The sequence below is a fragment of the Nerophis ophidion genome, linkage group LG18 (genome assembly GCF_033978795.1).
Source record: "Nerophis ophidion isolate RoL-2023_Sa linkage group LG18, RoL_Noph_v1.0, whole genome shotgun sequence".
NCBI classification, from domain to species: domain Eukaryota; kingdom Metazoa; phylum Chordata; class Actinopteri; order Syngnathiformes; family Syngnathidae; genus Nerophis; species Nerophis ophidion.
Window position 1 is genome coordinate 2,506,741 of NC_084628.1, and position 26,123 is coordinate 2,532,863.

The 26,123-nt window shown below is 38.4% G+C and overlaps 1 protein-coding gene across 1 annotated transcript in view; it reads left to right on the forward strand.

The window, feature by feature from the left end:
- The first annotated feature begins 11,047 nt into the window (after nt 1-11,047).
- The window catches only part of laynb (layilin b), a 60,249-nt gene continuing 45,173 nt past the window's right edge, over nt 11,048-26,123 (forward strand). Inside the window, exon 1 of the mRNA XM_061878546.1 lies at nt 11,048-11,258. Coding sequence (XP_061734530.1) covers nt 11,186-11,258 — 73 coding nt within the window. The 5' untranslated portion in view covers nt 11,048-11,185. The remainder of the gene's footprint in view (nt 11,259-26,123) is intronic.

Sequence of the window (26,123 nt, forward strand, 5' to 3'; positions counted from 1 at the left end):
AGGAAACCATCTCAAGCGGATCAGCAGCGTAGAGATGTCCCCAACCGATACAGGCGAGCGGTCCATCCTGGGTCCCGACGAGCGGTCCATCCTGGGTCTCGACTCTGGACAGCCAGTACTTCATCCATGGTCATCGGACCGGACCCCCTCCACAAGGGAGGGGGGGACATAGGAGAGAGAAAAGAAGCGGCAGATCAACTGGTCTAAAAAGGAGGTCTATTTAAAGGTTAGTATATACAGATGAGTTTTAAGGTGGGACTTAAATGCTTCTACTGAGGTAGCATCTCGAACTGTTACCGGGAGGGCATTCCAGAGTACTGGAGCCCGAAATGAAAACGCTCTATAGCCCGCAGACTTTTTTTGGGCTTTGGGAATCACTAATAAGCCGGAGTCCTTTGAAGGCAGATTTCTTGCCGGGACATATGGTACAATACAATCGGCAAGATAGGATGGAGCTAGACCGTGTAGTATTTTATACGTAAGTAGTAAAACCTTAAAGTCACATCTTAAGTGCACAGGAAGCCAGTGCAGGTGAGCCAGTATAGGTATATATGTATGTATATATGTATATAAAGGTATATACAGTATAGGTATATATGAATGTATATATGTATATAAAGGTATATACAGTATAGGTATATATGTATGTATATATGTATATAAAGGTATATACAGTATAGGTATATATGTATGTATATATGTATATAAAGGTATATACAGTACAGGTATATATGTATGTATATATGTATATAAAGGTATATACAGTATATATGTATGTATATATGTATATAAAGGTATATACAGTATATATGTATGTATATATGTATATAAAGGTATATACAGTACAGGTGTAATGTGATCAAACTTTCTTGTTCTTGTCAAAAGTCTAGCAGCCGCATTTTGTACCAACTGTCATCTTTTAATGCTAGACATGGGGAGACCCGAAAATAATACGTTACAGTAATCGAGACGAGACGTAACAAACGCATGGATAATGATCTCAGCGTCTTTAGTGGACAGAATGGAGCGAATTTTAGCGATATTACGGAGATGAAAGAAGGCCGTTTTAGTAACGCTTTTAATGTGTGACTCAAAGGAGAGAGTTGGGTCGAAGATAATACCCAGATTCTTTACCGTGTCGCCTTGTTTAATTGTTTGGTTGTCAAATGTTAGAGTTGTATTATTAAATAGAGTTCGGTGTCTAGCAGGACCGATAATCAGCATTTCTGTTTTTTTGGCATTAAGTTGCAAAAAGTTAGCGGACATCCATTGTTTAATTTCATTAAGACACGCCTCCAGCTGACTACAATCCGGCGTGTTGGTCAGCTTTAGGGGCATGTAGAGTTGGGTGTCATAGGGACGGCGTGGCGCAGTGGGAGAGTGGCCGTGGGCAACCCGAGGGTCCCTGGTTCAAATTCCACCTAGTACCAACGTCATCACGTCCGTTGTGTCCTGAGCAAGACACTTCACCCTTGCTCCTGATGGGTGCTGGTTGGCGCCTTGCATGGCAGCTCCCTCCATCAGTGTGTAAATGTGTGTGTGAATGGGTAAATGTGGAAGTAGTGTCAAAGCGCTTTGAGTACCTTGAAGGTAGAAAAGCGCTATACAAATACAACCCATTTATCATTTATTTATTTATCATCAGCATAACAGTGAAAGCTAACACCGTATTTGCGTATGATGTCACCTAGCGGCAGCATGTAGATGCTGAAGAGTGCAGGGCCAAGGACCGAACCCTGGGGAACTCCACACGTTACCTTAACATAGTCCGAGGTCACATTGTTATGGGAGACACACTGCATCCTATCAGTAAGATAAGAGTTAAACCAAGACAGGGCTGAGTCTGACATACAAACACAGTATATGGAGTGAGTAAATGGCGTCTGGGGACAAATAAGGAAAGAAGCGATAAAGCAGAGGCCTGCAGAGGTGACGTGTGTTGAAAGTGCGGCTGATGTGCCGTCAAACAGGTTGTTCACATCAGGGCCGCACGCTCCAGTCACAACAAACTACAAGTACTCTGATCGGGAGATTTTTCTTGCTGTATTTACTGAGCGTTTAGGACAGGAAGGAGTCCGGTGGAAAAAGAGGAAATCCTTTCCTTTTTTTGAACTCTTTACTTCCTGTGCGTTGCTTTGCTTTGGTCTCCAGGCAGTGAGTTGGTGTCCAGTATAGAACAGTGTTGGCAAGTTATGTAACACCTTTCACCTTTCAAGTTATGTAACACCTTTCAAAATAAGTTGGGGCTTTGCAAGGAGAATCTTGAGGTGTTGACTAATCTGTACCTTTATTTTGGTGTGCTTACTGTTTAAGATGCATCGTCTTTCGCTTCCTCCACGGGGACAATTTGATTGTGATGCCCACGCGATTGTTTGACATCTGGTGAATACTTGCTTGTTTTTTTTCATCTCCCGTGTGGATTCCGAGGTGGGAAACGCACAAAATGGATGCATCGCTCCTTTCGTAGGAAGAGGCCCAACTGTGCCGTGCAAAATTACAAAATAAGTCACGTTGTAGTGGACTGACTTCCTCGCCATATTGATTTCGATGTAATGTTTAAAAATGTTTTATTAAAAAATATATTTTTTCTCTTTCATTCATAATACATACATGTATTATGAGTGACTTCTTTTTTTTTTTAAACCTTTTTTTTTTTTTAGATATATGCATACTATTTCTAGCTATTAGGCTTTTCTATTTTTTATTTTTTATTTTATATATTTATTTTTTTCATTACACTAGCACTTTGACGTTGTTTACTCAATGTAAAGTGCTTTTTACAAATGAAATCTATTATTATTATTAGTCTTAGTATACATGTATTTGCATTTATATTTTAATACTAATTTAGTATGTTTTATCGTATTTATTTTTATTTTTTTGATTACATTATTGTTTTAATATCTATCTATCTCTATAACCCATTTATTTATGTATCATAGTTAAAGGGTGTATTATGCAAGAACGTTCAATATAAAAACTGTCTTTTGGTTATTTTTTAGTTTATTTATATTAAGAATACCGTATCTATTTATTTTAATTAAATTATTATTTTAACATCAATCTCTTTCACCCATGTATTCATCATAGTTACAAAGGGTATATCATGCAAGATTGTTCAATATAAAAACTGTCTTCTGGTTAGTTTTATTTTGAATTTTATTTGTATTATGGAAATCGTATTTATTTTAAAAATGGTTTAATTATATTATTGTTTTAATATCTATCTCTCTCACCCATGTATTTATCATAGTTAAAAAGGGTATATTATCCAAGAACGCTCGATATAAAAACTGTCCTCTGGTTATTTTTTATTTTTTATTTATATAAAGGAAATCGTATTTATTTTATTTTTTATTTTTTATGACATTATTGTTTTAATATTTATCTCTTTAACCCATGTATTTATCATAGTTACAAAGGGTATATTATGCAAGAACGTTCAATATAAAAACTGTCTTCTGGTTATTTTTATTCTTTATTTTATTTATATTAAGGAAATCGTGTTTTTTGGGGGGGGGTTTTATTACATTGTTTTAATATCCATCCCTCTAACTCATTTGTTTATCCATCATAGTTACAAGGAAGAAGATGGATGGATAGACAAAGGGTCTTTTGGTTATTTTTTTATAAAAGGGCAGCAAAAAGGCAAAAAAATATTTAAATTTTTTCATTTTTTATTTTTTATTTTAAGTCTTTTCTCGAAATATTTGCAATGTTTTTTTTTATTCATGGAATAATTTTTTAAACACTAAATAAATCATTGTTTTGTCGAGTTTATGCATGTGTGGAGGTTTGGTTTTACCCATCAGGTCAATACTAAAACAGTTTTTTGTATTTAAATGTGAATGGTAGCAAAAACAAAACAAAAAATAGACAAAAAGTTAAAGAAAAAGCATTAGCAAAGTCAAAGTTGACATTTTAGTTGAAGCTCTTCGAAAAAATGTAGTACACATAAAATAAGCTCTTATTCCAATTGACTTTTCGGAATGAACTTTTAAAAGAACATTTGTTACCATGATCGGCTAAATATTATGTCAAGTTCAAACATTGATGACATCTATTAAACAGAAAAAGAAGAAAGGAATTAAACAGAGACAGATTTAAATTTGGCTCAATTGAGGAGAAACGTCTGGGCTGTACTCTTTCTACAGTCTTCCAACACGCTCTGACAAAAGGTTGTACGCCTCCTCTTTTATTTGGACTTTCCCTTATTACATGGCAACAGCTGTTTCTAAGGGAGGGGGGTCGTAAACAGCCTTCGACCTTATCACAAAACAGTTTAAAGAAAAGGTGCCTGGAGGGGAGTCAGGTACTGCTTCCTCTCCGCTTTGTATATCTCGGGTCAAGACAAAATCTGTCGATTACAATACATCAAAGAAACCGACACCCTAATGTCGCTTCCCATCGTACACAGTGGAGTTTTACAAGTCTTTTGCTTGATCAAAGACAGCTTTTGTCCTCTCGCAGGGCGAGCTGAACTCAATGTAACACAAAGTTTTGTGATAGCTTAGATACAATTATTCTGACATATCAAATGAGCTTATTTGCTAAATTTAATGCCATCTTATTGTCAGGAAGCGGGGGTGACAAACCCCAAGACACAGAGATGGCAAGCTCGATACAGGAAGGCATGATTTTGAATGTCCAAAATGAACGCAGGAAAAACACAAACCAGGAAAACAGGTAAAATGGAAACAGCAAACAGGAACCAAGAAAACTGGAGACAGCAACCAGCAAACAGTCCACAGCATACAAGTAACAGTTTACAATCCTCCAGCCCTGACTGGAGGGCGAGGCAGGTATAAATGGCAGCCGGCTGATTGACACCAGGTGTGGCCAAGTACCAATCAGCCGCACTGAGGGGATACTCAGGGAGACAAGCAGGAAACTGAACAAAAATGAGAGCGCTGACAGGAAATAAAACACACAGAGGAAACACCAAAACAAAATCAAATCGTCAGTAACTAGCCTGACACTCATGTGTGACAATTAAGTTTCTTGAATGTTTGTTATGATAGTAGCAAAAAACAAAAACAGAAAATAAAGCTAAAGAAAAAGCAAAACACAGATGAAGGCAAATCTGGGTTGACCTTTGAAGCTGTTGTTTAGAATCGAGGGATCTTTTAAAAAATGTATTTCCAGAAAATGTGCAAATGTTCTTGTATTTCCTTCACAAAATGGAATTAATTTTACTTCATGGAATCAGGGCCGCCGTGTGGCATGAACACTATTTGCTTAAAGGACCGCATAATCATGGCTTGGGCTTTTGTACAAATTTAAGATGTTTTTTTTCTCTCATTTAAATCCACCATTTGTAAAATACGAAGTCATAGAAGTTTAGACAAAATCAACTTTGCTGTCAAAGTTGTCAGGTTCAAACACTGATGACATCTATTAAACAGACAAGAAGCAAGGAATCATGCAGAGACAGAGTTCAATTTTGCTCAATGAGGAGAGACGTATTGGGCTGTGCACGAGACAAAATCAACTTTGCTGTCAAAGTTGTCAGGTTCAAACACTGATAACATCTATTAAACAGACAAGAAGCAAGGAATCATATAGAGACAGAGTTCAATTTTGCTCAATGAGGAGAGACGTATTGGGCTGTGCACGAGACAAAATCAACTTTGCTGTCAAAGTTGTCAGGTTAAAACACTGATGACATCTATTAAACAGACAAGAAGCAAGGAATCATGCAGAGACAGAGTTCAATTTTGCTCAATGAGGAGAGACGTATTGGGCTGTGCATGAGACAAAATCAACTTTGCTGTCAAAGTTGTCAGGTTCAAACACTGATAACATCTATTAAACAGACAAGAAGCAGGGAATCATGCAGAGACAGAGTTCAATTTTGCTCAATGAGGAGAGACGTATTGGGCTGTGCACGAGACAAAATCAACTTTGCTGTCAAAGTTGTCAGGTTCAAACACTGATAACATCTATTAAACAGACTTGAAGCAAGGAATCATGCAGAGACAGAGTTCAATTTTGCTCAATGAGGAGAGACGTATTGGGCTGTGCACGAGACAAAATCAACTTTGCTGTCAAAGTTGTCAAGTTCAAACACTGATAACATCTAATAAACAGACAAGAAGCAAGGAATCATGCAGAGACAGACTTCAATTTTGCTCAATGAGGAGAGACGTATTGGGCTGTGCACGAGACAAAATCAACTTTGCTGTCAAAGTTGTCAGGTTCAAACACTGATGGCATCTATTAAACAGACAAGAAGCAAGGAATCATATAGAGACAGAGTTCAATTTTGCTCAATGAGGAGAGACATATCGGGCTGTGCACTCGGTTACAGTTCCAACCCACGCCCTAAGGCGCAGCCCACGTGCTCCTCTATTTATTTGGGAGGTCCCTGGTTACATCACTGAGGCTGCTTCTGAGGGATAGATAGATAGTACTTTGATTCCTTCAGGATAGAAGAAAGGTAAAAATATGATACATATAAGCGGCAGCATCACACAAAGTTGTGTTTAAGTTTCACTTTTGCATCTCATAGTGCATAACTGTGGTGTATTCAAGGAACCTTCATTAAAGTTCATAACAGAGGCATCTCTAGGTTTTAAACCCCCAGCAGATGCTTTAATGATTAAGTATTATCCACTTAAGATTTTTTTTTCAATACATTTTTACTTTTTTGCAAAGCATTTGTGCTTTCTCTTTTTGACAAAAAAATACAATAAAATGAAACCTTCACATTAAGGTGAAGTGGAGTGGTAAATACTTATCTTTTATTTTTATTTTTTTGGGCCACATCTCTTGGCCACAATAATTCATTAAAGGGGCCCAATTATGCAAGAAAAACAAAACACCACCTTAGAAAATAAACTTGACTCTCCATAATTACCGAAAGGTATCAAAATAATTTCGGTACCGTACCAAAATATTGGTACCGGTACTAAAACTATATTTGCTTGGTGTTTATGAAAAGGGGAGCCAAATAAAAGGCAGAAAAAGCTAAAGAATAAATCACAATGTAAGATTCATCATTATGTTTTGACTTTTGGGCAAGACTAAAACTATTTTATTTTTCAATGCATTTTTACTTTTTGCAAAGCATTTGTGCTTTGTCGACCTCACATTAAGGTGAAGTGGGGTGGTAATTATTTCTCTTTTTTTTTTGGGCCACACCTAGTGGCAAGAATAATTCAATAAAGGGGCCCCACTATGCAAAAAAATGTCACCACCTCAGAAACATAAACTCTCCAAGTGCCACCATTATGACCCACATTCAAGTAGCGTAGTAGACCTAAGTATCCTGTAAAAACAAGGCAAAGGTTTTATTTAACAAGTATGTTTAATATTTTGGCCGGTGTAACATTACATACAGTTTGAACAGTAACACTGTGCCTAAATATAGGGGGGGGGCGACTATACTTGAATCATGTAATTTTCTGAGGTGGTGAAAAAAGTTTGACAACATTCAAATTGTATCGAAAAGTACCATCCATCCATCCATTTCCTACCGCTTATTCCCTTTTTGGGGTCGCGGGGGGTGCTGGCGCCTATCTCAGCTACAATCGGGCGGAAGGCGGAGTACACCCTGGACAAGTCGCCACCTCATCGCAGGGCCCGAAAAGTACCAAAAATTATCAAAATAATTTAAGTACTGGTACCAAAACTATTTTTGCTTGGTGTTTATGAAAAGGGGAGCAAAAAAAGGCAAAAAAGCTAAAAAAATATATATAAATGATAAATAAATTTAAAAACACGATGTAAGGTTCATCATTATGTTTAAACTTTTGGACAAAACTAAAACATTTTTTTTTCAATACATTTTTACTTTTTCCAAATCATTTGTGCTTTGTCTTTTTAACAAAAAAACAAACAAAACCCTCACATTAAGGTGAAGTGGAGTGGTGATTATTCATCTTTTATTGATTTTTATTTATTTATTTTTTGTTTCACATTTAGTGGCCACAATAATTCATTAAAGGGGCTCTATAATGCAAAAAAAAATAAAAACAAAATCACCTCCTCAGAAAATAAACTTGACTCTTGAAAATTACCGAAAATTATCAAAATAATTTCGGTACCAGTACTAAAACTATTTTTTCTTGGTGTTTATGAAAAGGGGAACAAAAAAAGGCAGAAAAAGCTAAAAAAAATATAAATAATAAATAAATTTAAAAACACGATGTAAGGTTCATCATTATGTTTAGACTTTTGGACAAAACTAAAACAAATTTTTTTCAATACAGTTTTACTTTTTCCAAATCATTTGTGCTTTGTCTTTTTAACAAAAAACAAAAAAAAACTCACATTAAGGTGAAGTGGAGTGGTAATTATTTATCTTTTATTTATTTTTATTTATTTATTTTTTGTTTCACACTTAGTGGCCACAATAATTCATTAAAGGGGCCCTATTATGCAAAAAAAAAAAAAAAAAATCACCACCTCAGATAATAAACTTGACTCTCGAAATTTACAGAAAATTATAAAAATAATTTTGGTACCGGTACCAAAACTATTTTTGCTTGGTGTTTATGAAAAGAGGAGAAAAAAAGAAGGCAGAAAAAGCTACAAAAAAAAAAGATTAAAAAAAATAAAAACACGATGTAAGGTTCATCATTATTTTTTGACTTTAGGACAAAACTAAAACAATTTTTTTTCAATACATTTTTACTTTTTCCAAAGCATTTGTGCTTTGTCTTTTTAACAAAACAAACAAACAAAAAAAACCCTCACAATATTGTGGAGTGGTAATTATTTATATTTTATTTATTTATTTTTTGTTTCACATTTAGTGGCCACATTAATTAATTAAAGGGGCTCTACTGTGCAAAAAAAAAATCACCACCTCAGAAAATAAACTTGACTCTCGAAAATTACCAAAAATTATCAAAATAAATTCGGTACCAGTGCCAAAAATTTTTTGCTTGGTGTTTATGAAAAGGGGAGCAAAAAAAGGCAGAAAAAGCAACAAACAAAAAAAAAAATTTAAAAAATAAAAACACGATGTAAGGTTCATCATTATGTTTTGACTTTAGGACAAAACTAAAACAATTTTTTTTCAATACATTTTCACTTTTTCCAAAGCATTTGTGCTTTGTCTTTTTAACAAAACAAAACAAAACAAAAAACTCACAATATTGTGAAGTGGAGTGGTAATTATTCATCTTTTATTTATTTATTTATTTTTTGTTTCATACTTAGTGGCCACAATAATTAATTAAAGGGGCCCTATTGTGCAAAAATAAAAAAAAAATAAAAATCACCACCTCAGAAAATAAACTTGACTCTCGAAAATTATCGAAAATTATCAAAATAATTTCGGTACCAGTACCAAGACTATTTTTGCTTGGTGTTTATGAAAAGGTGAGCAAAAAAAGGCAGAAAAAGCTTAAAAAAAAAAAAAAAAAAGCATGATGTAAGGTTTAATCATTATGTTTTGACTTTTTGACAAAACTAAAACTTTTTTTTTTTTTTTCATTACATTTTTACCTTTTCCAAATAATTTGTGCTTTAGGTCTACTCTCGAAAATTACCGAAAATTATCAAAATAATTTTGGTGCCGGTACCAAAAGTATTTTTTCTTGGTGTTTATGAAAAGGGGAGCAAAAACAAGACAGAAAAAGCTACAAAAAAAAAAAGATAAAAAAAATAAAAACACGATGTAAGGTTCATCATTATGTTTTGACTTTAGGACAAAACTAAAACTATTTTTTTTCAATACATTTTTACTTTTTCCAAAGCATTTGTGCTTTGTCTTTTTAACAAAACAAAACCAAAAAAACCCTCACAATATTGTGAAGTGGAGTGGTAATTATTTATATTTTATTTATTTATTTATTTTTTGTTTCACATTTAGTGGCCAAAATAATTAATTAAAGGGGCCCTATTGTGCAAAAAAAAAAAAAAAAATTACCACCTCAGAAAATAAACTTGACCCTCGAAAATTATCAAAATAATTTCGGTACCGGTACCAAAACTATTTTTGCTTGGTGTTTATGAAAAGGGGAGCAAAAAAAGGCAGCAAAAGCTAAAAAAAAAAAAAAAAAAAAAAAAAAAAGCACGATGTAAGGTTTAATCATTATGTTTTGACTTTTGGACAAAACTAAAACTTTTTTTTTCTTTTTTCATTACATTTTTACCTTTTCCAAATAATTTGTGCTTTAGGTCTACTCTCGAAAATTACCGAAAATTATCAAAATAATTTCGGTACTAGTACCAAAACTATTTTTGCTTGGTGTTTATGAAAAGGGGAGCAAAAAAAGGCAGAAAAAGCTACAAAAAAAAAAGATTAAAAAAATAAAAACACGATGTAAGGTTCATCATTATGTTTTGACTTTAGGACAAAACTAAAACAATTTTTTTTCAATACAGTTTTACTTTTTCCAAAGCATTTGTGCTTTGTCTTTTTAACAAAACAAAACAAAAAAAACCCTCACAATATTGTGAAGTGGAGTGGTAATTATTTATATTTTATTTATTTATTTATTTTTTGTTTCACATTTAGTGGCCACAATAATTAATTAAAGGGGCCCTATTGTGCAAAAAAAAAAAAATAATAAATAAAAATCACCACCTCAGAAAATAAACTTGACTCTCGAAAATTACGAAAAAATTATCAAGATAAATTCGGTACCGGTACCAAAAGTATTTTTGCTTGGTGTTTATGAAAAGGGGAGCAAAAAAGAAAGAAAAAGCTAAAAAAAAAAAAAAAAAAGCACGATGTAAGGATCATCATTATGTTTTGAGTTTTGGACAAAACTACAACTTTTTTTTTTCATTACATTTTTACCTTTTCCAAATAATTTGTGCTTTAGGTCTACTTTCGAAAAGTACCGAAAATTATCAAAATAATTTCGGTACTGGTACCAAAAGTATTTTTTCTTGGTGTTTATGAAAAGGGGAGCAAAAAAAGAAAGAAAAAGCTAAAAAAAAAAAAAAAGCACGATGTAAGGATCATCATTATGTTTTGACTTTTGGACAAAACTAAAACTTTTTTTTTTCATAACATTTTTACCTTTTCCAAATAATTGGTGGTTGAGGTCTATCTAGCCCCCTCCTCGCCCCTCCCTCCCCTTCTTTCCAGGCACCACATGCGAGTCTTGGAGCGCTCTTGTCAGTCACGGGTTTCCCGCGGAGGAGCAGACGAGAAACGTCGTTATTTCATCCTGGTTTCCCCCCTTCGGCAGTTAAGGGCGCGCAAGGACGTGAACATGTCGACATGGACTTTGTGAGGCTGCTTGGCACCTTGGTCGCCGTCCTCCTCCACCACGCGTCCGCCGCCAAGATCAATGGTAAGACACGCTAATATCTACTAAGGACTCTGTAAGACCAGCTAATATCTACTAATGACTCTGTAAGACCAGCTAATATCTACTAATGACTCCGTAAGACCAGCTAATATCTACTAATGACTCCGTAAGACCAGCTAATATCTACTAATGACTCCGTAAGACCAGCTAATATCTACTAATGACTCCGTAAGACCAGCTAATATCTACTAATGACTCCGTAAGACCAGCTAATATCTACTAATGACTCTGTAAGACCAGCTAATATCTACTAATGACTCCGTAAGACCAGCTAATATCTACTAATGACTCTGTAAGACCAGCTAATATCTACTAATGACTCCGTAAGACCAGCTAATATCTACTAATGACTCTGTAAGACCAGCTAATATCTACTAATGACTCTGTAAGACCAGCTAATATCTACTAATGACTCCGTAAGACCAGCTAATATCTACTAATGACTCTGTAAGACCAGCTAATATCTACTAATGACTCCGTAAGACCAGCTAATATCTACTAATGACTCTGTAAGACCAGCTAATATCTACTAATGACTCCGTAAGACCAGCTAATATCTACTAATGACTCTGTAAGACCAGCTAATATCTACTAATGACTCCGTAAGACCAGCTAATATCTACTAATGACTCCGTAAGACCAGCTAATATCTACTAATGACTCCGTAAGACCAGCTAATATCTACTAATGACTCCGTAAGACCAGCTAATATCTACTAATGACTCCGTAAGACCAGCTAATATCTACTAATGACTCTGTAAGACCAGCTAATATCTACTAATGACTCCGTAAGACCAGCTAATATCTACTAATGACTCCGTAAGACCAGCTAATATCTACTAATGACTCCGTAAGACCAGCTAATATCTACTAATGACTCCGTAAGACCAGCTAATATCTACTAATGACTCTGTAAGACCAGCTAATATCTACTAATGACTCCGTAAGACCAGCTAATATCTACTAATGACTCTGTAAGACCAGCTAATATCTACTAATGACTCCGTAAGACCAGCTAATATCTACTAATGACTCCGTAAGACCAGCTAATATCTACTAATGACTCTGTAAGACCAGCTAATATCTACTAATGACTCCGTAAGACCAGCTAATATCTACTAATGACTCCGTAAGACCAGCTAATATCTACTAATGACTCCGTAAGACCAGCTAATATCTACTAATGACTCCGTGGCGTCAAACTGCATCAAAATGGTCTCCGGCGTGAGCTCCTCCGCACATATTTGAACGGCGTGAGGCGGCCAGAGAGGAGAAAACTGTGTGGCTTTGTAATTATTACCAGACATGCAGGCTTTAGTCCCAGCATGTGATGTGGAAAATATCAACAGCAACTTGTTTTCTTCCCAGCTGCTCGGTCAGGAGGTCCTCGCTCCTCTTTTGCTGCTCGGCCGGCGCCAAATGGCAGGCAAAGATCCACATTCGGACTCAAAATGAGAATAAAAGTAGCAAAAGTTGCACGGTAAGGATGTCGATCATTAAGGATGCCGCACGAGTACATACAGGACCAGTATTGTCGATCCCGATTCAATCTTTTCACGATGCTGTACCAATACAACCTTATCACGATGTCGTGCCGATACAACTTTATCACGATACCATACCGATACAATCTAGTCACGATGCCGTGCCGATACAACCTTATCACGATGCCATACCGATACAATCTAGTCACGATGCCGTGCCGATACAACCTTATCACGATGCCATACGATACAATCTAGTCACAATGCCATACCGATACAACCTTATCACAATGCCATACCGATACAACCTTATCACGATGTCGTGCCGATACAACCTTATCACAATGCCATACCGATACAACCTTATCACGATGTCATGCCGATACAACTTTATCACGATGCCATACCGATACAATCTAGTCGCAATGCCATACCGATACAACCTTATCACGATGTCGTGCCGATACAACTTTATCACGATGCCATACCGATACAATCTAGTCGCAATGCCATACCGATACAACCTTATCACGATGTCGTGCCGATACAACTTTATCACGATGCCATACCGATACAACCTTATCACAATGCCATACCAATACAACCTTATCACGATGCCGTGCCGATACAACCTTATCACGATGCCATACCGATACAATCTAGTCACAATGCCATACCGATACAACATTATCACGATGCCATACCGATACAATCTAGTCACAATGCCATACCGATACAACCTTATCACGATGTCGTGCCGATACAACCTTATCACAATGCCATACCGATACAACCTTATCACAATGCCATACCGATACAACCTTATCACAATGCCATACCGATACAACCTTATCACAATGCCATACCGATACAACCTTATCACGATGTCGTGCCGATACAACCTTATCACGATGTCGTGCCGATACAACCTTATCACAATGCCATACCGATACAACCTTATCACAATGCCATACCGATACAACCTTATCACGATGTCGTGCCGATACAACTTTATCACGATGCCATACCGATACAATTTAGTCACAATGCCATACCGATACAACCTTATCACGATGTCGTGCCGATACAACTTTATCACGATGCCATACCGATACAACCTTATCACAATGCCATACCGATACAACCTTATCACGATGCCGTGCCGATACAACCTTATCACAATGCCATACCGATACAATCTAGTCACAATGCCATACCGATACAACATTATCACGATGCCATACCGATACAACCTTATCACAATGCCATACCGATACAACCTTATCACGATGTCGTGCCGATACAACTTTATCACGATGCCATACCGATACAATCTAGTCACAATGCCATACCGATACAACCTTATCACAATGCCATACCGATACAACCTTATCACAATGCCATACCGATACAACCTTATCACAATGCCATACCGATACAACCTTATCACGATGTCGTGCCGATACAACCTTATCACAATGCCATACCGATACAACCTTATCACAATGCCATACCGATACAACCTTATCACGATGTCGTGCCGATACAACTTTATCACGATGCCATACCGATACAATTTAGTCACAATGCCATACCGATACAACCTTATCACGATGTCGTGCCGATACAACTTTATCACGATGCCATACCGATACAACCTTATCACAATGCCATACCGATACAACCTTATCACGATGCCGTGCCGATACAACCTTATCACAATGCCATACCGATACAATCTAGTCACAATGCCATACCGATACAACATTATCACGATGCCATACCGATACAACCTTATCACAATGCCATACCGATACAACCTTATCACGATGCCATACCGATACAATCTAGTCACAATGCCATACCGATACAACCTTATCACGATGCCGTGCCGATACAACCTTATCACAATGCCATACCGATACAATCTAGTCACAATGCCATACCGATACAACATTATCACGATGCCATACCGATACAACCTTATCACGATGTCGTGCCGATACAACTTTATCACGATGCCATACCGATACAATCTAGTCACAATGCCATACCGATACAACCTTATCACGATGTCGTGCCGATACAACTTTATCACGATGCCATACCGATACAATCTAGTCACAATGCCATAACGATACAACCTTATCACGATGTTGTGCCGATACAACCTTATCACAATGCCATACCGATACAATCTAGTCACAATGCCATACCGATACAACATTATCACGATGCCATACCGATACAACCTTATCACAATGCCATACCGATACAACCTTATCACAATGCCATACCGATACAACCTTATCACGATGTCATGCCGATACAACTTTATCACGATGCCATACCGATACAATCTAGTCGCAATGCCATACCGATACAACCTTATCACGATGTCGTGCCGATACAACCTTATCACGATGTCGTGCCGATACAACCTTATCACAATGCCATACCGATACAACCTTATCACGATGTCGTGCCGATACAACCTTATCACAATGCCATACCGATACAACCTTATCACGATGTCGTGCCGATACAACCTTATCACAATGCCATACCGATACAACCTTATCACGATGTCGTGCCGATACAACTTTATCACGATGCCATTCCGATACAATTTAGTCACAATGCCATACCGATACAACCTTATCACGATGTCGTGCCGATACAACTTTATCACGATGCCATACCGATACAACCTTATCACAATGCCATACCGATACAACCTTATCACGATGCCGTGCCGATACAACCTTATCACAATGCCATACCGATACAATCTAGTCACAATGCCATACCGATACAACATTATCACGATGCCATACCGATACAACCTTATCACAATGCCATACCGATACAACCTTATCACGATGTCGTGCCGATACAACTTTATCACGATGCCATACCGATACAATCTAGTCACAATGCCATACCGATACAACCTTATCACGATGTCGTGCCGATACAACTTTATCACGATGCCATACCGATACAATCTAGTCACAATGCCATAACGATACAACCTTATCACGATGTTGTGCCGATACAACCTTATCACAATGCCATACCGATACAATCTAGTCTCAATGCCATACCGATACAACATTATCACGATGCCATACCGATACAACCTTATCACAATGCCATACCGATACAACCTTATCACAATGCCATACCGATACAACCTTATCACGATGTCATGCCGATACAACTTTATCACGATGCCATACCGATACAATCTAGTCGCAATGCCATACCGATACAACCTTATCACGATGTCGTGCCGATACAACTTTATCACGATACCATACCGATACAATCTAGTCACGATGCCGTGCCGATACAACCTTATCACGATGCCATACCGATACAATCTAGTCACGATGCCGTGCCGATACAACCTTATCACGATGCCATACGATACAATCTAGTCACAATGCCATACCGATACAACCTTATCACAATGCCATACCGATACAACCTTATCACGATGTCGTGCCGATACAACCTTATCACAATGCCATACCGATACAACCTTATCACGATGTCATGCCGATACAACTTTATCACGATGCCATACCGATACAATCTAGTCGCAATGCCATACCGATACAACCTTATCACGATGTCGTGCCGATACAACTTTATCACGATGCCATACCGATACAATCTAGTCGCAATGCCATACCGATACAACCTTATCACGATGTCGTGCCGATACAACTTTATCACGATGCCATACCGATACAACCTTATCACAATGCCATACCAATACAACCTTATCACGATGCCGTGCCGATACAACCTTATCACGATGCCATACCGATACAATCTAGTCACAATGCCATACCGATACAACATTATCACGATGCCATACCGATACAATCTAGTCACAATGCCATACCGATACAACCTTATCACGATGTCGTGCCGATACAACCTTATCACAATGCCATACCGATACAACCTTATCACAATGCCATACCGATACAACCTTATCACAATGCCATACCGATACAACCTTATCACAATGCCATACCGATACAACCTTATCACGATGTCGTGCCGATACAACCTTATCACGATGTCGTGCCGATACAACCTTATCACAATGCCATACCGATACAACCTTATCACAATGCCATACCGATACAACCTTATCACGATGTCGTGCCGATACAACTTTATCACGATGCCATACCGATACAATTTAGTCACAATGCCATACCGATACAACCTTATCACGATGTCGTGCCGATACAACTTTATCACGATGCCATACCGATACAACCTTATCACAATGCCATACCGATACAACCTTATCACGATGCCGTGCCGATACAACCTTATCACAATGCCATACCGATACAATCTAGTCACAATGCCATACCGATACAACATTATCACGATGCCATACCGATACAACCTTATCACAATGCCATACCGATACAACCTTATCACGATGTCGTGCCGATACAACTTTATCACGATGCCATACCGATACAATCTAGTCACAATGCCATACCGATACAACCTTATCACAATGCCATACCGATACAACCTTATCACAATGCCATACCGATACAACCTTATCACGATGTCGTGCCGATACAACCTTATCACAATGCCATACCGATACAACCTTATCACAATGCCATACCGATACAACCTTATCACGATGTCGTGCCGATACAACTTTATCACGATGCCATACCGATACAATTTAGTCACAATGCCATACCGATACAACCTTATCACGATGTCGTGCCGATACAACTTTATCACGATGCCATACCGATACAACCTTATCACAATGCCATACCGATACAACCTTATCACGATGCCGTGCCGATACAACCTTATCACAATGCCATACCGATACAATCTAGTCACAATGCCATACCGATACAACATTATCACGATGCCATACCGATACAACCTTATCACAATGCCATACCGATACAACCTTATCACGATGTCGTGCCGATACAACTTTATCACGATGCCATACCGATACAATCTAGTCACAATGCCATACCGATACAACCTTATCACGATGTCGTGCCGATACAACTTTATCACGATGCCATACCGATACAATCTAGTCACAATGCCATAACGATACAACCTTATCACGATGTTGTGCCGATACAACCTTATCACAATGCCATACCGATACAATCTAGTCACAATGCCATACCGATACAACATTATCACGATGCCATACCGATACAACCTTATCACAATGCCATACCGATACAACCTTATCACAATGCCATACCGATACAACCTTATCACGATGTCATGCCGATACAACTTTATCACGATGCCATACCGATACAACCTTATCACAATGCCATACCGATACAACCTTATCACGATGTCGTGCCGATACAACCTTATCACGATGTCGTGCCGATACAACCTTATCACAATGCCATACCGATACAACCTTATCACGATGTCGTGCCGATACAACCTTATCACAATGCCATACCGAAACAACCTTATCACGATGTCGTGCCGATACAACCTTATCACAATGCCATACCGATACAACCTTATCACGATGTCGTGCCGATACAACCTTATCACAATGCCATACCGATACAACCTTATCACGATGTCGTGCCGATACAACTTTATCACGATGCCATTCCGATACAATTTAGTCACAATGCCATACCGATACAACCTTATCACGATGTCGTGCCGATACAACTTTATCACGATGCCATACCGATACAACCTTATCACAATGCCATACCGATACAACCTTATCACGATGCCGTGCCGATACAACCTTATCACAATGCCATACCGATACAATCTAGTCACAATGCCATACCGATACAACATTATCACGATGCCATACCGATACAACCTTATCACAATGCCATACCGATACAACCTTATCACGATGTCGTGCCGATACAACTTTATCACGATGCCATACCGATACAATCTAGTCACAATGCCATACCGATACAACCTTATCACGATGTCGTGCCGATACAACTTTATCACGATGCCATACCGATACAATCTAGTCACAATGCCATAACGATACAACCTTATCACGATGTTGTGCCGATACAACCTTATCACAATGCCATACCGATACAATCTAGTCACAATGCCATACCGATACAACATTATCACGATGCCATACCGATACAACCTTATCACAATGCCATACCGATACAACCTTATCACAATGCCATACCGATACAACCTTATCACGATGTCATGCCGATACAACTTTATCACGATGCCATACCGATACAATCTAGTCGCAATGCCATACCGATACAACCTTATCACGATGTCGTGCCGATACAACCTTATCACGATGTCGTGCCGATACAACCTTATCACAATGCCATACCGATACAACCTTATCACAATGCCATACCGATACAACCTTATCACGATGTCGTGCCGATACAACCTTATCACGATGTCGTGCCGATACAACCTTATCACAATGTCGTGCCGATACAACCTTATCACAATGCCATACCGATACAACCTTATCACAATGCCATACCGATACAACCTTATCACAATGCCATACCGATACAACCTTATCACGATGTCGTGCCGATATAACTTTATCACGATGCCATACGATACAATCTAGTCACAATGCCATACCGATACAACCTTATCACGATGTCGTGCCGATACAACCTTATCACAATGCCATACCGATACAACCTTATCACGATGTCATGCCGATACAACTTTATCACGATGCCATACCGATACAATCTAGTCGCAATGCCATACCGATACAACCTTATCACGATGTCGTGCCGATACAACTTTATCACGATGCCATACCGATACAACCTTATCACAATGCCATACCGATACAACCTTATCACGATGCCGTGCCGATACAACCTTATCACGATGCCATACCGATACAATCTAGTCACAATGCCATACCGATACAACATTATCACGATGCCATACCGATACAATCTAGTCACAATGCCATACCGATACAACCTTATCATGATGTCGTGCCGATACAACCTTATCACAATGCCATACCGATACAACCTTATCACAATGCCATACCGATACAACCTTATCACAATGCCATACCGATACAACCTTATCACAATGCCATACCGATACAACCTTATCACGATGTCGTGCCGATACAACCTTATCACAATGCCATACCGATACAACCTTATCACAATGCCATACCGATACAACCTTATCACGATGTCGTGCCGATACAACTTTATCACGATGCCATACCGATACAATTTAGTCACAATGCCATACCGATACAACCTTATCACGATGTCGTGCCGATACAACTTTATCACGATGCCATACCGATACAACCTTATCACAATGCCATACCGATACAACCTTATCACGATGCCGTGCCGATACAACCTTATCACAATGCCATACCGATACAATCTAGTCACAATGCCATACCGATACAACATTATCACGATGCCATACCGATACAACCTTATCACAATGCCATACCGATACAACCTTATCACGATGTCGTGCCGATACAACTTTATCACGATGCCATACCGATACAATCTAGTCACAATGCCATACCGATACAACCTTATCACGATGTCGTGCCGATACAACTTTATCACGATGCCATACCGATACAATCTAGTCACAATGCCATAACGATACAACCTTATCACGATGTTGTGCCGATACAACCTTATCACAATGCCATACCGATACAATCTAGTCACAATGCCATACCGATACAACATTATCACAATGCCATACCGATACAACATTATCACGATGCCATACCGATACAACCTTATCACAATGCCATACCGATACAACCTTATCACAATGCCATACCGATACAACCTTATCACGATGTCGTGCCGATACAACCTTATCACAATGCCATACCGATACAATCTAGTCACAATGCCATACCGATACAACCTTATCACGATGTCGTGCCGATACAACCTTATCACAATGCCATACCGATACAACCTTATCACAATGCCATACCGATACAACCTTATCACGATGCCGTGCCGATACAACCTTATCACAATGCCATACCGATACAATCTAGTCACAATGCCATACCGATACAACATTATCACGATGCCATACCGATACAACCTTATCACAATGCCATACCGATACAACCTTATCACGATGTCGTGCCGATACAACTTTATCACGATGCCATACCGATACAATCTAGTCACAATGCCATAACGATACAACCTTATCACGATGTCGTGCCGATACAACTTTATCACGATGCCATACCGATACAATCTAGTCACAATGCCATACCGATACAACCTTATCACGATGTCGTGCCGATACAACTTTATCACGATGCCATACCGATACAATCTAGTCACAATGCCATAACGATACAACCTTATCACGATGTCGTGCCGATACAACCTTATCACAATGCCATACCGATACAACATTATCACGATGCCATACCGATACAACCTTATCACAATGCCATACCGATACAACCTTATCACAATGCCATACCAATACAACCTTATCACGATGTCGTGCCGATACAACCTTATCACAATGCCATACCGATACAATCTAGTCACAATGCCATACCGATACAACCTTATCACGATGTCGTGCCGATACAACCTTATCACAATGCCATACCGATACAACCTTATCACAATGCCATACCGATACAACCTTATCACGATGTCGTGCCGATACAACCTTATCACAATGCCATACCGATACAACCTTATCACAATGCCATACCGAAACAACCTTATCACGATGTCGTGCCGATACAACCTTATCACAATGCCATACCGATACAACCTTATCACGATGTCGTGCCGATACAACCTTATCACAATGCCATACCGATACAACCTTATCACGATGTCGTGCCGATACAACTTTATCACGATGCCATACCGATACAATTTAGTCACAATGCCATACCGATACAACCTTATCACGATGTCGTGCCGATACAACTTTATCACGATGCCATACCGATACAACCTTATCACAATGCCATACCGATACAACCTTATCACGATGCCGTGCCGATACAACCTTATCACAATGCCATACCGATACAATCTAGTCACAATGCCATACCGATACAACATTATCACGATGCCATACCGATACAACCTTATCACAATGCCATACCGATACAACCTTATCACGATGTCGTGCCGATACAACTTTATCACGATGCCATACCGATACAATCTAGTCACAATGCCATACCGATACAACCTTATCACGATGTCGTGCCGATACAACTTTATCACGATGCCATACCGATACAATCTAGTCACAATGCCATAACGATACAACCTTATCACGATGTCGTGCCGATACAACCTTATCACAATGCCATACCGATACAATCTAGTCACAATGCCATACCGATACAACATTATCACGATGCCATACCGATACAACCTTATCACAATGCCATACCGATACAACCTTATCACAATGCCATACCGATACAACCTTATCACGATGTCGTGCCGATACAACCTTATCACAATGCCATACCGATACAACCTTATCACAATGCCATACCGATACAACCTTATCACGATGCCGTGCCGATACAACCTTATCACAATGCCATACCGATACAATCTAGTCACAATGCCATACCGATACAACATTATCACGATGCCATACCGATACAACCTTATCACGATGTCGTGCCGATACAACTTTATCACGATGCCATACCGATACAATCTAGTCACAATGCCATAACGATACAACCTTATCACGATGTCGTGCCGATACAACTTTATCACGATGCCATACCGATACAATCTAGTCACAATGCCATACCGATACAACCTTATCACGATGTCGTGCCGATACAACTTTATCACGATGCCATACCGATACAATCTAGTCACAATGCCATAACGATACAACCTTATCACGATGTCGTGCCGATACAACCTTATCACAATGCCATACCGATACAATCTAGTCACAATGCCATACCGATACAACATTATCACGATGTCGTACCGATACAACCTTATCACAATGCCATACCGATACAATCTAGTCACAATGCCATAACGATACAACCTTATCACGATGTCGTGCCGATACAACCTTATCACAATGCCATACCGATACAATCTAGTCACAATGCCATACCGATACAACCTTATCACGATGTCGTGCCGATACAACCTTATCACGATGCCATACCGATACAATCTAGTCACAATGCCATAACGATACAACCTTATCACAATGTCGTGCCGATACAACCTTATCACGATGTCGTGCCGATACAACTTTATCACGATGCCATACCGATACAATCTAGTCACGATGCCGTGCCAATTCAACCTTTTCACGATGCTGTACCGATACAACCTTTTCACGATGCCGTATCGATTGATTGATTGATACTTTTATTAGTAGATTACACAGTACAGTACATATTCCGTACAATTGACCACTAAATGGTAACACCCCAATAAGTTTTTCAACTTGTTTAAGTCGGGGTCCACCTTAATCAATATGTGGTACGACCGATACAACCTTTTCACTATGCTGTACCGATACAACCTTTTCAAAATGCCATACTGGTACAACCTTTTTACGATGCTGTACCGATACAACCTTTTCACGATGCCATACCGATTGATTGATTGATTGATTGAAACTTTTATTAGTAGATTACACAGTACAGTACATATTATTAGTAGATTGCACAGTACAGTACATATTCCGTACAATTGACCACTAAATGGTAACACCCCAATAAGTTTTTCAACTTGTTTAAGTCGGGGTCCACGTTAATCAATTCATGATATGATCGATACAACCTTTTCACGATGCCGTACCGATTGATTGATTGATTGATTAATTGATTGATTGATGGATACTTGTATTAGTAGATTGCACAGTACAGTACATATTCCGTACAATTGACCACTAAATGGTAACACCCCAATAAGTTTTTCAACTTGTTTAAGTCGGGTTCCACGTAAATCAATTCATGGTATGACCGATACAACCTTTTCACGATGCTGTACCGATACTACCTTTTCACGATGCCATACTAATTGATTGATTGATTGATTGATTGATTAAAACTTTTATTAGTAGATTGCACAGTACAGTACATATTCCGTACAATTGACCACTAAATAGTAACACCTGAATACGTTTTTCAACTTGTTTAAGTCAGGGTCCACGTAAATCAATTCATGGTACGACCGATACGACCTTTTCACGATGCCGTACCGATACAACCGTTTCACGATGGCATACCGATTGATTGATTGATTGATTGATTAAAACTGTTATTAGTAGATTGCACAGTACAGTACATATTCCGTACAATTGACCACTAAATGGTAACACCCTAATAAGTTTTTCAACTTGTTTAAGTCGGGGTCCACGTTAATCAATTTGTGGTACGACCGATACAACATTATCACGATGCCACAGCGATTGATTGATTGATTGAGACTTTTTTTAGTAAATTGCACAGTACAGTACATATCCCGTACAATTGACCGCTAAAGGGTAACACCCATATACGTTTTTCAACTTGTTTAAGTCGGGTTTCACGTTAATCAATTTGTGGTTATTGATACAACCTTTTCACGATGCCATGCCGATAATGGAGCTTTGAGGATCGCCGATATTGATCCGATAGGACACTAGTTCTCAAACTTCTTTCACCACCTCAGAAAATAAACTCTCCCAAGTGCCACCATAATGACCCACATTAAAGTACAGTAGCGTAGTAGGTCCAATAAATAGAGTGCTGGTTTATTATTATTAACAATCTGTAATGAACTATGGCTGTCTTTAAGGTGGAGTGGTAGTTATTTAGTTGTTATTTTTTAATATTTTTGGCCTACGCGTAGTGGCCACAATAATTCATTAAAAGGTCCCTATTATGCAAAATACACACAGTTTGAACAGTGACACTGTGTTTGAATATAGGGAAAAAAACTCTACTACAATCGGGTAATTATTTGGCGTACCACCAGTTGACACCTACCAGGGGCGGTATAGCTCGGTTGGTAGAGTGGCCGTGCCAGCAACTTGAGGGTTGCAGGTTCGATTCCCGCTCCTGCCATCCTAGTCACTGCCGTTGTGTTCTTGGGCAAGACCCTTTACCCACCTGCTCCCAGTGCCACCCACACTGGTTTGAATGTAACTTAGATATTGGGTTTCACTATGTAAAGCGCTTTGAGTCACTTGAGAAAAGCGCTATATAAATATAATTCACAATTCACTTCACTTGTTCTCTGTTTGAGTACTTTTACTTGATCAAACCGTTAACAAGTATTTGTGCTGGTATCCTATCACAGTGATTCTAAAACTATGTTACGCGGGCTCCACCTAGTGGTACGGCAAAGAACTACCTGATTGAAGAACAGTTCCCCCCAATTCAAACACAGTGTTACTGTTCAAACTGTGTGTAATGTTACACCGGCCAAAATATTAAACATACTCGTTAAATAAAACCTTTGCATTGTTTCTAAAGGATACTTAGGTCTACTATGCTACTTTAACGTCGGTAATTACGGTGGCACTTGGAGTGTCAAGTTTATTTTCTGAGGTGGTGACTTTTTTTTTGCATAATAGGGCCCTTTTAACCTCTCGAGGCCAAAGTTGTTTGTTTACATGCTTTTTTTAAAAATTATTTCTCTTTGCTATTTGGGCTTATTGGACCCTAATTAGAAGAAAAACTAAGAATCATCTTTTGATATGATGTACTTAGTCCATAAGTACAAAAACGTGTACTTCATGTTTAGTGACAATGCTAATTCTTATTTTTACATTTTTTATTTTCCAAATTCCATTGTATGTTATACTCTTTTGGCACCACCAGAACATGAGAACATATACTCGAATATCACGATATAGTCATTTTCTAAATAACGTGCGTATCGATACATCGCCCAGCCCTAAATCAAAATATATACAGTATTTGTACCAACACACATTTGTGAACACTTAAACAAAAAACAACAATATTAAGTATCAATTTCCACAAAATACAATTATTCCCTTATTTTGGGGTGTCCAAAAATTGGTCCCGGGGGCTATTTTTGCTAGTTTTGTCGTCCATTGCTAAATCGCGCTTTAAAAATATTTTTTCAAAGCATTATTATTTGGAGGTCCTTAAATTACTCATTTTACAAGTGGCAAAATGAACTAGAAATATCAATACTACAGTAGTATTGGCCACTAAACCAATCAGATAACAGTGTTGAGTATCGTGGCCACTGATTGGCTCAGAGTGTAGAAGTGACTTAGGGGTGTTATTCCATGCCTAGAG